Source organism: Kogia breviceps, chromosome 8 (genome assembly GCF_026419965.1).
Source record: "Kogia breviceps isolate mKogBre1 chromosome 8, mKogBre1 haplotype 1, whole genome shotgun sequence".
Lineage (NCBI taxonomy): Eukaryota > Metazoa > Chordata > Mammalia > Artiodactyla > Physeteridae > Kogia > Kogia breviceps.
Genome location: NC_081317.1, coordinates 107,954,387 through 107,967,734, shown reverse-complemented (window position 1 = coordinate 107,967,734; position 13,348 = coordinate 107,954,387). Strand labels below are relative to the sequence as shown.

At 41.2% G+C, this 13,348-nt stretch overlaps 1 protein-coding gene across 7 annotated transcripts in view; it reads left to right on the top strand.

Annotated features, from left to right (window-relative positions):
- Positions 1-423: 423 nt before the first annotated feature.
- Positions 424-13,348, top strand: part of CCDC25 (coiled-coil domain containing 25) — an 88,661-nt gene continuing 75,736 nt past the window's right edge. For 2 of the 7 annotated variants that reach the window (XM_067039966.1, XM_067039967.1), the window contains exons 1-3: positions 434-569; positions 5,520-5,567; positions 10,875-10,914. In XM_067039966.1, the coding sequence (XP_066896067.1) occupies positions 542-569; positions 5,520-5,567; positions 10,875-10,914 (116 nt within the window). In that variant the 5' untranslated portion in view covers positions 434-541. Of the gene's footprint in view, positions 570-5,519; positions 5,568-10,874; positions 10,915-13,348 lie in introns of all 7 variants that reach the window. The other 5 variants (XR_009336886.2, XM_067039972.1, XM_059071371.2 and 2 more) reach the window with 5 other exon arrangements.

Sequence of the window (13,348 nt, the reverse complement as noted above, 5' to 3'; positions counted from 1 at the left end):
GCCCAAGTAGGTGATGGACCTAGAATGAGAATAGTGGAGGAACTGGGGTTCACTCAAAATTTAATGAGCTCTTACTAAGTGCCAAGTACCGTAACTGGCTCAGTGAACGCCTAGCTGTGAAGAAGACAAAAGGTTTCTACTCTCAGGCAGGCCAGATGCGGGTGAAAGGAGGCAGATAAGACCAGGAGCTAAGCCTCAAGTTTTGACCGCTCACGGGGTGGAGGTTCTGAAAATAAAGTCAGTGAATGACATTTTTCTCTTAGGAAGACGGAGTTTCCCCGCAGCTTTCCAATCACCTATTGTCCTCGCTCGATCCTCTTTCCCCTCAAACCCCTAGTAAACTGAGCTCCCAGCGCGCCGACGGGGCAGCGCGCCAGGATTGAAGACGGCGCCAGCAGCCGGCGTTATGACACTGCCCGACGTCCGCCGGAAGTGCGCGGAGCAGTTCCGGGGGACGCGGCCTCCGCGCTTCCGGTGTCTTGAGCTTCCAGAGCTGAGTGCCGTTGCCCGGCGCTGGAGTCGCTGTGCCGCCGCCGGGATCATGGTGTTCTACTTCACCAGCAGCAGCGGTGAGTGGGCGCCGAGACCTCGTGGGTCCCTGCTCGACCGCGGGGCTCCGAAGCCGAGACCCCCAGGCCGCCGCTGAGCCTGGTCCTTGAGCGCCTCCTCGGCAGTGGGTGCCTCTTCCTGCGTCCTCATGGTCCCCCGACCGTGTGCGTCCCATCCCCCCCCGTGCGCCCCCTTGTCAGGGCCTGGAGGCGTGTAGAGGCACCATCCCCCTTGCTGTCTTTGCCTCTGGGAGTTGTTCTTTTCCCTCAATCAGAAAGACCTGTTGCTACCTGGAATTGGACAGTTTGTGGACTTCTTCGCACCCCTATCCCAAGTCTTCCCTTCCCCACCCACCCCCGTAACCTTTAATCTTGCTGCGCCCTGGTAATTACTCTCATAGAGAAAGAAAGGAGACATCTGCCAACAGCTCTGCCTTACCGGAAGTGCGCTAACTTAGCCTTCTAGGAAAAGGTTATAGGGCCTGGGTTTTACAGAAAGCCATAAAAAGACTCTGGAATAGCGATACAGCCACTCACTGGGCAGAGTTGATGTCCCATATCTTGAAAAGTGACATGATAATGTTTCTGATTTGTCTTCGGCAGGCAAGGAAAGGGTGTGTTTAGTTCCCAGGAAATGCTGTGTCTTCATTTCTCTGCTCATGTTGTTCCCTTTGCCTACAATCAACCCCCCAGTTAGCTGCTTCTCCCCTGAGACAGCCCTGGCCTATCTTTTCCACATGCCTTTCCCGCCTTGTCGCCACCCCAGGATTGGTTAGATATAACTCTTCGGGGATCCCCTTAACACCCATGTATGCTTTTGGCATTGCACTTGTCATATGATATTAAACTCTGTCTGCTTGAGATAGAGTGTAAGCCCCTTGAGGGCAGGGAGAGAGGATCTCCTGGTTTCTCTAGTGTAGTGCCTGGCTCATAATAGTTACTCAATAAACACTTATTGAATAAATGAATGATATTTTTTTTACTTCTAGCATATTCTATTCTGTTGCTACTGTCTCTGCCTACTTGTTAAAGGTGAGATTTAAGTGAAACTAGCTGCGCAGTGTTTGTGTGGGTTTGAATAGAGTGGTAGTTGCTCTTTAGAGATGGGAACGTTGAAGTCCAGGGAAGTTCTGACTCACAGACCCCCTCCCCTGCTACTCCATCATACTATCACATCTCATTTTTCTCAGTAGTTTAGGCTTTCACGATGTGCCATAAGCTATTTCTCTGTCTCTATAGGCTTAGTTTTGTCTTACCCATATTATTAAAATTACTAGAAACAAAATTCAAACTAGCCTGAAAAATCATTATAGGCCCCTAATAGCATTTTCATCCTCCCTCTGTCCTGTCCTGCCCCTCCAGATAACTAGAGTGTCTCTTCGTAGCTTCTCATGAGAGTCCCTGCCAACATAGTCACCGGTACAAGTCTAGCAATGGCAGTACCTATAGGCAGGCCATATAGGTACTGAATGTATCTTATGCTGGCCGCTTTATTCTCCTTAAAGTGATTCTAAATTCCTCGAGTGCTAGTCATACACACGCAGGTGCTCTTAATAGAACAGAGTGCTTCAGTTGATTTGTGGATCATATTTTTCTCATTGGCTTCCATTATAACATCAGAATTGCTTCCTGTCAGAAAAATATTTGGCCTCTAAGTCTAATAAATCTGCACTCGAGCAGCTTTTAAAATTGCAAAGTTAATGGAAAAATTATAACTTCCAGTAAGATAGTGGTAAAACTTCATATATCCTAGTACAGAAAACAACTTGGACACACAGAATCTGCAGGAAATGACTTCATATAGATAGCCAAGCTTTTCAAGCAACTGATGGTTTACTGCAAAAAAACTTTTTTAAGAAATGGGTTGAAAATCTCAGCAGAAAGTTTTTGCCTTCCCTTTTGAAATTAGCATCTCTAACTAAAATCTGCTTAGTTTTATTCTTTCATGCTCTCATAATAGAATAATGAAACGTTAGCCTTGCTATATTTCCAGTGTCAAATTTAAGCCCCTCTGATTTATGGACCCACAAATTACCTGCGCATGGCTCATTAACTTCACTTGTACTTTTAGTACCTTTTACTAGCATCTGTCTCAAGATAAATTGTTCTGTAAATTATGAAATTATCACAGTGCCTCTAAACTTGGCCTGGTTGCTACACCTGTATCAGGTTATCTTCAAGATAACTAGTTCCCATACTAATCAACCTTAATATTTGGGTGAGAGTAACAAAAATACTAGAATAGGGCTTCCCTGGTGGCGCAGTGGTTGGGAGTCCGCCTGCCGATGCAGGGGACACGGGTTCGTGCCCCGGTCCGTGAAGATCCCACATGCCGTGAGCCATGGCCGCTGAGCCTGTGCATCCGGAGCCTCTGCTCTGCAATGGGAGAGGCCATAACAGTGAGAGGCCCACGTACTGCAAAAAAAAAAAAAAAAAAAAAAAAAAATTAGAATAATTCAATTTACTTTTCTTTTATCCCTCTAACATGGATGGGAGCTTAATTCAGATTTCTTACTCAGCAGTCATGGTCCTTTTTAATTTTCTATTTTGACATAATTTCAGTATTTCAGAAAAGTTTTAAGAATAGTAAAAGATTTCCTTTATAGCCTTCTCTCAGATTCCCCAAATTCTAACATTTTACCACATATACCTTATCTCCTTCTTTTCCCCTTTCTCTTTCTTTTTCCAGCTCCCCTCCCCGCCCAACTCTCTCTCTCCACACACACACAGATTTTTTTTTTTTTTCTGAACCGTTTGTTAGTAAGTTGCATTTTACCCCTAAATATTTCAGGGTGTTTTTCCTAAAATCAAGGATATTCTCTTATCAGAAGACATTGTTCATTATAAAATCAGGAAATTAGCATTGCAGCAATACTAGTATGTAATCAGCAGCTTTTATTCAGTTTTTATCAGTGTCCTAGGGATGAATTTATAACAAAGGAAAATTACAAATCATTGTTGCGTTCCGCTGTCATTCATTACTCTTTAGCATCTTCTGATCTGGAGCATTGCTCAGTCTTTGTCTCTCACGACACTGTCAGCTGAAGAATTACTTCGTAGAATGCCCCTCAGTTTGGGCTTGTAGTAGTTATGTTCTTAATCACCTCATTTTATAGGGCAACCATCCAAAGAACCATCTGTCATTCTCTTGGCTGTAATTTAGATAGCTTGTCCTGCAGAGACAGCTTTGTTTATTTCAATCATTTAAAAAAATTACCTTTGTTCTGATTACAAAAACCATCTATACATTTTATAAGCAAGTAGACAAGGTAACTGTTGTTAACAATTAAATGTATATCCTTCCATAGTATAAAGAAAATGCATGCATGTATTAAAAATATATATGTAAACATGTTTATGTATACACAGTTACTTATTTTTTACAAATTGAATATTACTGTATGTAGATACACAAAAATACTGTTCTGCTGTTTAATTTCTTCACCTATCCTTTCTTTTTAATGGGTACATGGTATTTTGTTTATGGATATTCTATAGTGTGTATAACCAGTCTTAACTAATGAGTGTTTAAGTTGTAAAAAGAACATCACTGCTTGACGGAGTATTAATTAGTAGGATATATACTCCTAGTGGTGACATTTATAGGCTCAAAAGGGTGTGCCCATATAATAATGTACAGAGAGGATCTGAAACACTTTTTAGTTGTATTCCTGCACTTGGCATTTGTTATATGCTATGCGAAGGGCTTATCAAGCTGATATAATGCTCTGTTATAGACAAGTATTCCTGTCAACTGGTCAGTGCAAAATTCTCTTCTTTCAAGTTATTTTTCTCAACTATTTCCAAGTAATTATGGACTATAGTCATCATAACTGCTAACTGAAGGAATTGGGACTTTTCTGTCCCCAAGAGAGGCAACTATGATTGATCATTTAAGGAGCTTCTCATTCTGAATGTCCAGGCAATCCTGAATTTAAGAATCTGTAAGTGAAAGAGTGCTGCTTGCCAGCCTTCAGAGCTCCACTCACACGGTAGTTCTCTGGAGCTACAGCCAGCAGACTGCCTGGCCCAAGCTTGTACCTGTCTGCCAGGCTTTGTAGGCAGAGGCTCAGTGGCTATTAATTCAGGAGTCTAGGTCCAAACGGGGTCTAACAGGTTTTGGTAGGCTAGCTCAGAATACCAGGACCCAGTTAGAATTTCAGTTACAAGACCTAACTGATTCCAGATGGAGGGTGCCCACATCAAAACACACTAGCTCAGGAAAGCAAATGTCATGTCTAAGGTAAACCATACCCGGAATATTCTTTTTGATTTAGGGTAGTGGTTCCTAATGCTGACTTCACATTAGAATCAATGTAAAAAGAGATCTTTTGCAAAACCCCAATCCCCAGAGATTTGGATTTGGTTGGTCTTAGGTGGAGCTGGGGCAAAATTAGGTGATTCTAATGTGTAAACAGAGTTCAGAGCCACTGATTAGAAGAAGCTTGGGAGCCAGTGTTTCCCCTGAATGTGATAGGGAACACATAATTCGCAGCACACCTAGGACATGACTAAATCAAATTATGAAAAATAAAACTTGCCTAAGTATAGGAACCTATTTTTAAATGGTTGAGGTGAAGAGTTTTGGTCGTTGTTTTTTGAAAACTATTTTGAAGAAGGCAAAAGTATAGGACTGAACTGGAATTGCATCGAGCTCAATCCCTGAGAAAGTAGGAAAGTAGCCATTTTTAATGAGGGTTGGTAAACCTTCTCCAGATGGTCAGTATTTTAGAGTTTGTGAGCCACATACGGTCTCTCTAGCTTATTCTTCTTCATTTTGCTTTTTTAAACCCTTTAAAAATGTGAAAATCAGTCTTAGCTCAAGGGCTGTCCAAAAACAGGGCTGGATTTGGCCTACAGGCCATGAATGTTTTGCCAACCCCTAATAAGCATTTGTCAGTTGTTTTTCCCATCAAACAGTTGTGTCTGTGTTGAAGTTATCTAACTATTCTTATTTTTGTTTTGTCTTAGTTAACTCATCTGCCTACACTATTTACATGGGAAAGGATAAATATGAAAGTAAGTTTTCAAAAGCATTTGATTTTGAAATTTCCAGCAGGTAAGTGTTAATTGCCTTTTCTCCCAATGGTTTGTTGGATATGAGTTTTCAGTTAACTACTAACTAACCCGTTATAAGGAATTCCAAAGGATTAACTTTCTTAGCATTTCATATATCAGATAATAGTTGAGCTAATTGGACTACCTGTGGCTGATTAGAATCTTACTTTACAAAGAGTTTTGTGGTATCGTTTGATTTAGGGGTGACAGGAATTAGAGGTTAACTTGTGCTGGTTTACATCAAAAATAATCTGTGGCTTGGACTTTGAAAAGATCATTTTCTGTACATTTTTACCTCGTTTAAGAAACATATCTTGGTTGTTTTGAGGCAGAAGATGGTTCTTTTTGAGTTGAAATGTTAACAGTGCTTTCTTGACCACTCAGAATGAAACACGTTTCTCATAAAAATGTGCACATTTCTATGACTAAATGTACATTCACCTAACTAAAACAAAAATTTACAAAAAAAATACCCATACTATTTTCTGTGCCCTCTATTTTCTGTTTATCTCATTTTTAAAAAACTAGTCTTAACCTGCTCAATTAATTTTCTGACTCACTCATGCATTTGATCTAAAGTTTACAAGAAAAACACTGATTTAGGGATCGCCTTTTGGACTGCATGAGTGGTGGGGGGTGCCGAAAGGGAACTGCAGTTTTCTTGATCAAGAGATCAGGGAGGAGGGCTTCCCTGGTGGCGCAGTGGTTAAGAATCCGCCAGCCAGTGCAGGGGACACAGGTTCGAGCCCTGGTCCAGGAAGATCCCACATGCCACAGAGCAACTAAGCCTGTGCACCACAACTACTGAGCCTGCGCTCTAGAGTCTGCGAGCCACACTACTGAGCTTGCACGCCTAGAGCCCGTGCTCGGCAACAAGAGAAGCCACCACAACGAGAAGCCCGTACACCGCAATGAAGAGTAGCCCCCGCTCTCTGCAACTAGAGAAAGCCTGCACACAGCAATGAAGACAGGACACAGCCAAAAATAAAAATAAATACATTGATTTTTTTAAAATAAGAGAGAGCAGGGAGGTGACAGCACTGACCCTCAGTGTGTGGGACACTGAAGAGGGAGGAAAGAACTACAACAAGGGAGCTTGGAAAAGGTGACAGAATTCCTCTTCTTCAAGCTTGAAAAGCACAGTTGCTCTTCTCTTGAGGGTAGCATCAAGTTCTGGAAAAGAGAGCCCTGAAGTCTGGCCAGTCTGGGTTAAAATCCCAGCTCTTCAGCAAACTAGCCATAGTTACTTAACCCCTTTGAACCTCAGGGTTCTTAGATGTAAGAAGAGGATCCTGGGACGGTATCGGCCTTGCAGGGCTGTGAAGGTTAAATGAGAGAGCCTGGGGAGAGTGCCTGGCTCACGGTGGGCGCTCAGTAACTGGTGGTTCTCTCTGGAGCTCTGGAGCTCCCCAAAGCCGCCGCCTTTCTCCCCTGGGAATACTCCAGGCCTGGGTGACTCTGCCTCAGTAGTCTGAGAGCTGCCTGATTCACTTCAGTTACTTTTCTTTAACCCTCCGGTATTGCTTTTTTTTTTTTCCTTTTCTAAAACCTTCGGTGTCTGTTCTAGGTGCAGTTTGTAACTGACAGTTTACACTTGATCCTTTAAAAGAGACAAGTATAACATTCTTCAGTATGAGACACTTGATTAATGAAATAAGGCCCCAAACTAAAAGATGTCAAAGAACAGAGATAAGTTAGATATAACTTAGATATAACTATGCATATAGTTTTATAAAAACCTATATAGTTGTATGTATATGTATAGTTACACATGCTAAGTGTATGTAGTTGGTGTATATACACATACATCACATAAAATATATATAATGTTATAAATACGATAATGTGATATATAACTGTATAATTATAAATCAGATCTATATAACAGTTTCAGACTCTGCTATAACCATAAGCAGAATCAGTATAAGCAAGACTATCACATCCTAGCCAAGAGAAAAAACCAATAGCATAAAATAACGAATTTTTAAATGGTTTTTTCCTTATAATGAATTTATGCCACTGACTCTGGTTGTGACTTAATGGAGAAGCTGTCTGCAGTATATTAATACTTGAGTTTTATATTTCTCCTAGTAACCCATGAATTATCATGGATAAGTTTTCTCATAGCGTCCTCCTGATGAACATAGCTGGGGAGGGGATACTGTCTCCCTATATTACATTGAACAGTAAGGCACAGTTACAGGAGTTCTCGTTAGCTACCGTAGATATGGATCCAAACCTGACCAAATCTACTTTCCCTTCTACCACACGAAGGGTGTGAACCCAAGACTCAGGTTCCTGAGAGGCACCTAAAGCCGAGGTCGTGCGGGTTTTGCACTGTGCAGCCCTGGCGGGGCGGGTACAGCTATATGTATGTCTTACAGCGAAGCGCTGCTTTGATTCCGGTGCACACTGACGGGCTACCAGTGCTGCCGACGCAGGCAGCTGTGCCGGGGACATTCCCACTGTGTCTCTTTTCCCTTCCATTGTAGTTTCCTATCCGCCGGGGCTGATCTGTGTGAGACCATGTGCCAGCCTCTGAGTTTCCCAAGAGGAAGATTGAGTCTGTGTTTTCCCAGAGTTCACTCAGGTGGAGGCACATACAAAACCAAATAGCGGCCAGTTTTGCTGTGAATATAAAACTGCTCCAAAAAATAAAGTCTGTTAAACAAAAGTATGGGCAAAATGAAGTAATGTTAATAGCAAACACTGTAGAAGTAGAGGGGGCAGAGAGAAAATGTGGTCAGGGAGAGCTGAGAAGGCTTCGTGGAAGAGTGGGTTAGGATGGGCTAGAAGGAATCCTTTAAACCTCCATTGTAGGAATTTCTCTCTACAGATACAAATCTAGATACGGAGTTTATGTCTGCACATGTAAATTTAGCTTCTGTCTGGAGCTCACTGGAGTGGTGTTTTGCTGTCATTAAAGTATATGTAGGAAAAAAAAAAATCTGTATGTAGAATACTTTTCCCCAGGCACTCTTAGAGTTATCCACCTCTCTTAGTCTGCTTTGTAAGAACGGTATTACGTTTGTAAGTTGCCTGTTCTCTAGTACTCCTAGCACATCATGTTTACTCCTAATAGCCTTGATGACTTCAGGCTAAGGGCTGGATGGAACATAAATGAATTTTAAGTTGAATGAGTCACTTTCTCTGAAAAGCTTTCAGGTGTGTTGTTTTTATTAGCCAGCAGGTGTCACCAGGGAGCCAAACATTGCCCAAATGAGGAAAAGAGGTTTTTAAAATTCCCTTTTTCTGATTTTTCTGATTACTTTCGGCTATTTGCTCAGCTTCTTACTTAAGCTAGTAGAAAACCGTTCAGAAACCTCAAGATGTCTGCAGTTGCTTAGAGTACCCTCATCCAAGAGGATACTCTATCATCTTTTTGCTTTTCTGGAAGATAAATACCTCATTCAAGTTAGATAGATTATACGTGAGTACATTTTAAATCATCATATGTGAATCACTTTACCTTACAATTTTTAACGTTAGGTTTAATAATTTAAGTAATGCTTCTGTATTACTGATTATTAATATGGCTATTAGAGGTATATATTGAGATAACCTTTCTGTAGAGATATATATTACTAGCCTTAAAAATATACATATGTAGGAGTTCCCTGGTGGTCTAGTGGTTAGGATTTGGCGCTTTCACTGCCGTGGCCCAGGTTCAGTCCCTGGTGGGGGAACTGAGATCTTGCAAGCCATGTGGTGTAGCCAAAAACAAAACAAACATATATATGCATATGTTTTGAACGAATACTTCACCTTTTAGAAATACACCTTAAGGAACTAATCAGGAGTATGGACATGTTTATTTTAAAAGTATTTACTGAAGCATTTATAATTAGAAGCAATCCAAATGTCAACAGCAGAAAAGTTTATCCGTATGTTAGAATCAAGTAGTCATTTTTTCCAGAGAACTTCTAAAATTTTTATTTTTATCTAACAAATACATAGTTTAAAAGTTCAAGTAATAACAGAATGCTTATAGTAAAAAACATCAGTTCTCTATCCCATCCTTTTCAATACCCACATTCTACCCTCAGAGACAGTTACTTTAACTTTTACCTATTTCTTCTATTTTTATTTTCATATGTGACAGGATTTCAGGTGATTTTTATTTTCTTTTTTATATTTCTGGTGTTTGTTTTGTTCCCGAATTTTCTACAATTTTATAATTGAGAAGCTTTTTTTTTTAAGATGTAAAATGCAGTCCACTGGTTGTAAAGTTGTAGCAAAACCATTTTAACATATAAGTATTGTTTTAGTGAATCAGTTTTCTAAGACATTGTCTAGCATCTCAGTTGCTCTGATTTGCCAGTGTTAGTTTTATCTTCAAATAGAAATATCTTTGAACTTTAGATTATAAGTGTTATGCAAAATTATAATGATTATAATTGTCTAATTGTAAAAACTAGTAAAAATATTTTTCTGGTATTTTCAAGCATCAAAGCCTCTTTGAATTACTCTTTATTAAGGGAGAGAAAAAGTTTTGTGGAAAAGATTGGTTTTGTTTTGTTGTGGTTTTTTTTTGCGGTATGCGGGCCTCTCACTGTCATGGCCTCTCCCGTTGCGGAGCACAGGCTCTAGACGCACAGGCTCAGCGGCCATGGCTCACAGGCCCAGCCGCTCCGCGGCATGTGGGATCTTCCCGGACCGGGGCACAAACCCGTGTCCCGTGCATCAGCAGGCGGACTCTCAACCACTGCGCCGCCAGGAAAGCCCAGATTGGTTTTTTTTTTTTTCCCTTCCCAACTTACGATAAACTTCGGCATATTTCATTTAAACTTCTCTTTAAAACATGTTTTTAGTTTTGTTTTATTTAAAAATTAAAAAATTATTTTTATTGAAGCATAGTTGATTTAAAATATTATGTTAGGGAATTCCCTGGTGGTCCAGTGGTTAGGACTTGGCGCTTTCACTGCCAGGGCTCAGGTTCGATCCCTGGTCGGGGAACTAAGATCCCTCAAGCTGTGCAGCACAGCCAAAACATAAATAAATAAAAGAACCAAAGAATACTTTAAAAACTGAATTTAAATTTAAAAAAAAAATAAATAAGATATTATATAAGTTTCAGTGTACAACATACTGATTCAGTATTTTTATAGATTGTACTCCATTTAAAGTTATTACAAAATAATGGCTTTATTTCTCTGTGCTGTACAGTATATCCTTGTTGCTTATTTATTTTACACATAGTTTGTATCCCTTAAGACCTTCATTCCTCTTTTTTTTTCCTTTTCTTTGTTCTCTTCTGTCTCTCTGCAGATGAAGATCTGATAAAGTATGGCTGGCCTGAAGATATTTGGTAAGTAGCAATTTTGGTTCTGCTTCTTATGGATCATTATTTACTTTCTTAGACTTGACCAACCACCTGACTCCTATGATTAAAACCAAAACTCATGCTTTGCGTTTTGTCTATGAATATTCAGTGGCAAATAGCTGACTGCCAGCTCCCTTCATTTATAATTACCACGTTAACTGGGAATGAGGTCTTAGGGCTAGATCTCAGGCCTCACTGCAAAAGTCTCAGGAACATAGGCTTGCTTTTACCTCCTGTGTGTCTCCTCATAGTAGGTTACTGAGACCACTGCACTTAACACACTCAGACCACTCTTTCTGAGCAGATGGATAAAGAAAATAGATGCAGGCTTCCATGTTGGTGGAATAGGTGGAGCATCTGACCAGATCCAGCTTTAAAGAAAACACAGACCGGCTTCCCTTTGTCTTCTCAACAAAGAGTTTAACCCTGGTTTGATCCAGCCCCTACCCCTTCTTTCTAAAAGAATTTATGGAAATTTCAAATATTATAATATATTCTTTCTTAGCCTCCTTCCAAGATAATTTTATTTTGCTGCTCACCAAACCCAGTCTAAAAAAACAACAAAACAAATGCAGGAAAAAAAAACCCCTTCATTTTAGTTGAATTCTTTTCTTTTTCTAACTGCCCTGGGATGCCATATGGGCTTTTTCTACAACTCAAACCCAAAACCTGTGAGGAGTTCATGGATTCCTGCTACTTTCTTTTTCTTTCATGTAATGCTCTCATACTCAGTTTGCTTTCTTTTTCTAGCTGCAGCTTCCACCACTCCCTCTGACCCTTGTGATGTCTTTCTCCTGGAGCCTAATTCTACCTACTATAGAGCGGGATATGGTCTCCACGACTCCTAACACCCCCTACCAAATGCCGTTCCTGAGGAGAAGCACTCGGATCCTGTTGGCTTTAATGATAGTAGTAATGGACATTTACCAAACACGTAACTGTAGGCCAGATCCTCTGGAGTGTTTACCTCCACTAATACATTTCATTTCACTACAACCCTGTGAAATAGTTACCAGTATCATGCCCATTTTTCAGATGAGGAAACTCAGGCTAAGGGAAACTGAACAGATCCACTTGGGTCGTTGCTGGCCCCCAGCCAGCTCGAGTTCTACATCCCTGTTTCTGTCTTCCCTTAGGCTGTTTGGGCTCAGATCCTTCACTTAATTCCCTATAGTGACAGAGCTTAGGCTGCCACTTTTTAGAAGAGTTGACTGATTTTCAGTAAGGTATGCAGCATTGGACATCTGGTAGGAAAGATATTGCCCAGAGACTACCTTAAGCTACTCCCTAGATGTAGCCATTCTCAGAACCCCCGGGCCTACCTGCAGGAACCCACTGAAGGGCGCCTCTCTGTCTCCAGCCTACCTCATTGTGAGGGAGCCACCTCCTAACCCGGTGAAAGTGCTTCCCTGTCTGTCTGCCCTCTCTGAAGTCCACACTCCAGGAACCAAGAGGCACTAGAAACCTGAGGAAGTTTAAAGGCTTTTTTTTATCAGCCCCCTGTTGCAGCACAGCAGCCCATCTTCTGAACTCAAATATGTCATCAGGGTAAACACTGCTTCGTGCCCCCATACGTCAGGTGGGCAGGTTGCACTGCTCAGGGCTTCTGCATTGGCTGCTGCTTACCTTCCTAGGACCCTTGACTATAAGCTCTGCTCCCCTGCCCAGCCCAGGACAGTGATCCACCCGGTTTGTTTACTACTCTGTCCCACTCCCTAGCGTAGGACCTGGCACATAGTAAGTGTTCAATAGATGTGGACTTTCTAATTGACTAGCTCTCTGCCTGTCTGGAAATGATCTCTGCTGGACATTTCTTCACAGTAACTGCATTCTGGTCATCTCCATTTTGAGTACCTGTCACCCTTGGCTGGATTATTTCAGTTGTCCTTAGGGCCCCACAGATCTCCAGATCTGTCACACAAGAGATAAGGATGATCACACCTGTTAGGCAGTTACCTGCTGTAAGGTTTGGGGCAGAAATACCTGCATAGGAAAGGTTACATACTCAGATGCACCGTGAAAGTCAGTTCACTACAGCCTTTTACTTGACATTTAAAAAAAAATTAAGTGGAAGAGAAATTTCCAATTTACAACCTACACCTCATGTATTATGACTTGGCTTTTTCGTTTCGTTAATGTAGACTTCTGGAAGGCACTTACCAGACTGGTGTCTATAGCTGCCCGATAGCCATTTTGAAACTCTTTAATCTTGAGATTTAATGTCTGTTGTCGGAAGTGACTGACTTTTACTTCCAAAAGTTATTCTAGGTCAGATGTGAGCTGGCATAGCCCTAAATTTCAAGACCTGTTACAGTTAGTAAACTGTCAATCCTGGAAACATTCCTGGGCATGGAAAGAATGAATCAGTTGATCTACATTCCAGGGCAGATTTTCAACCTGGAACTTAACCTCTGTCAAC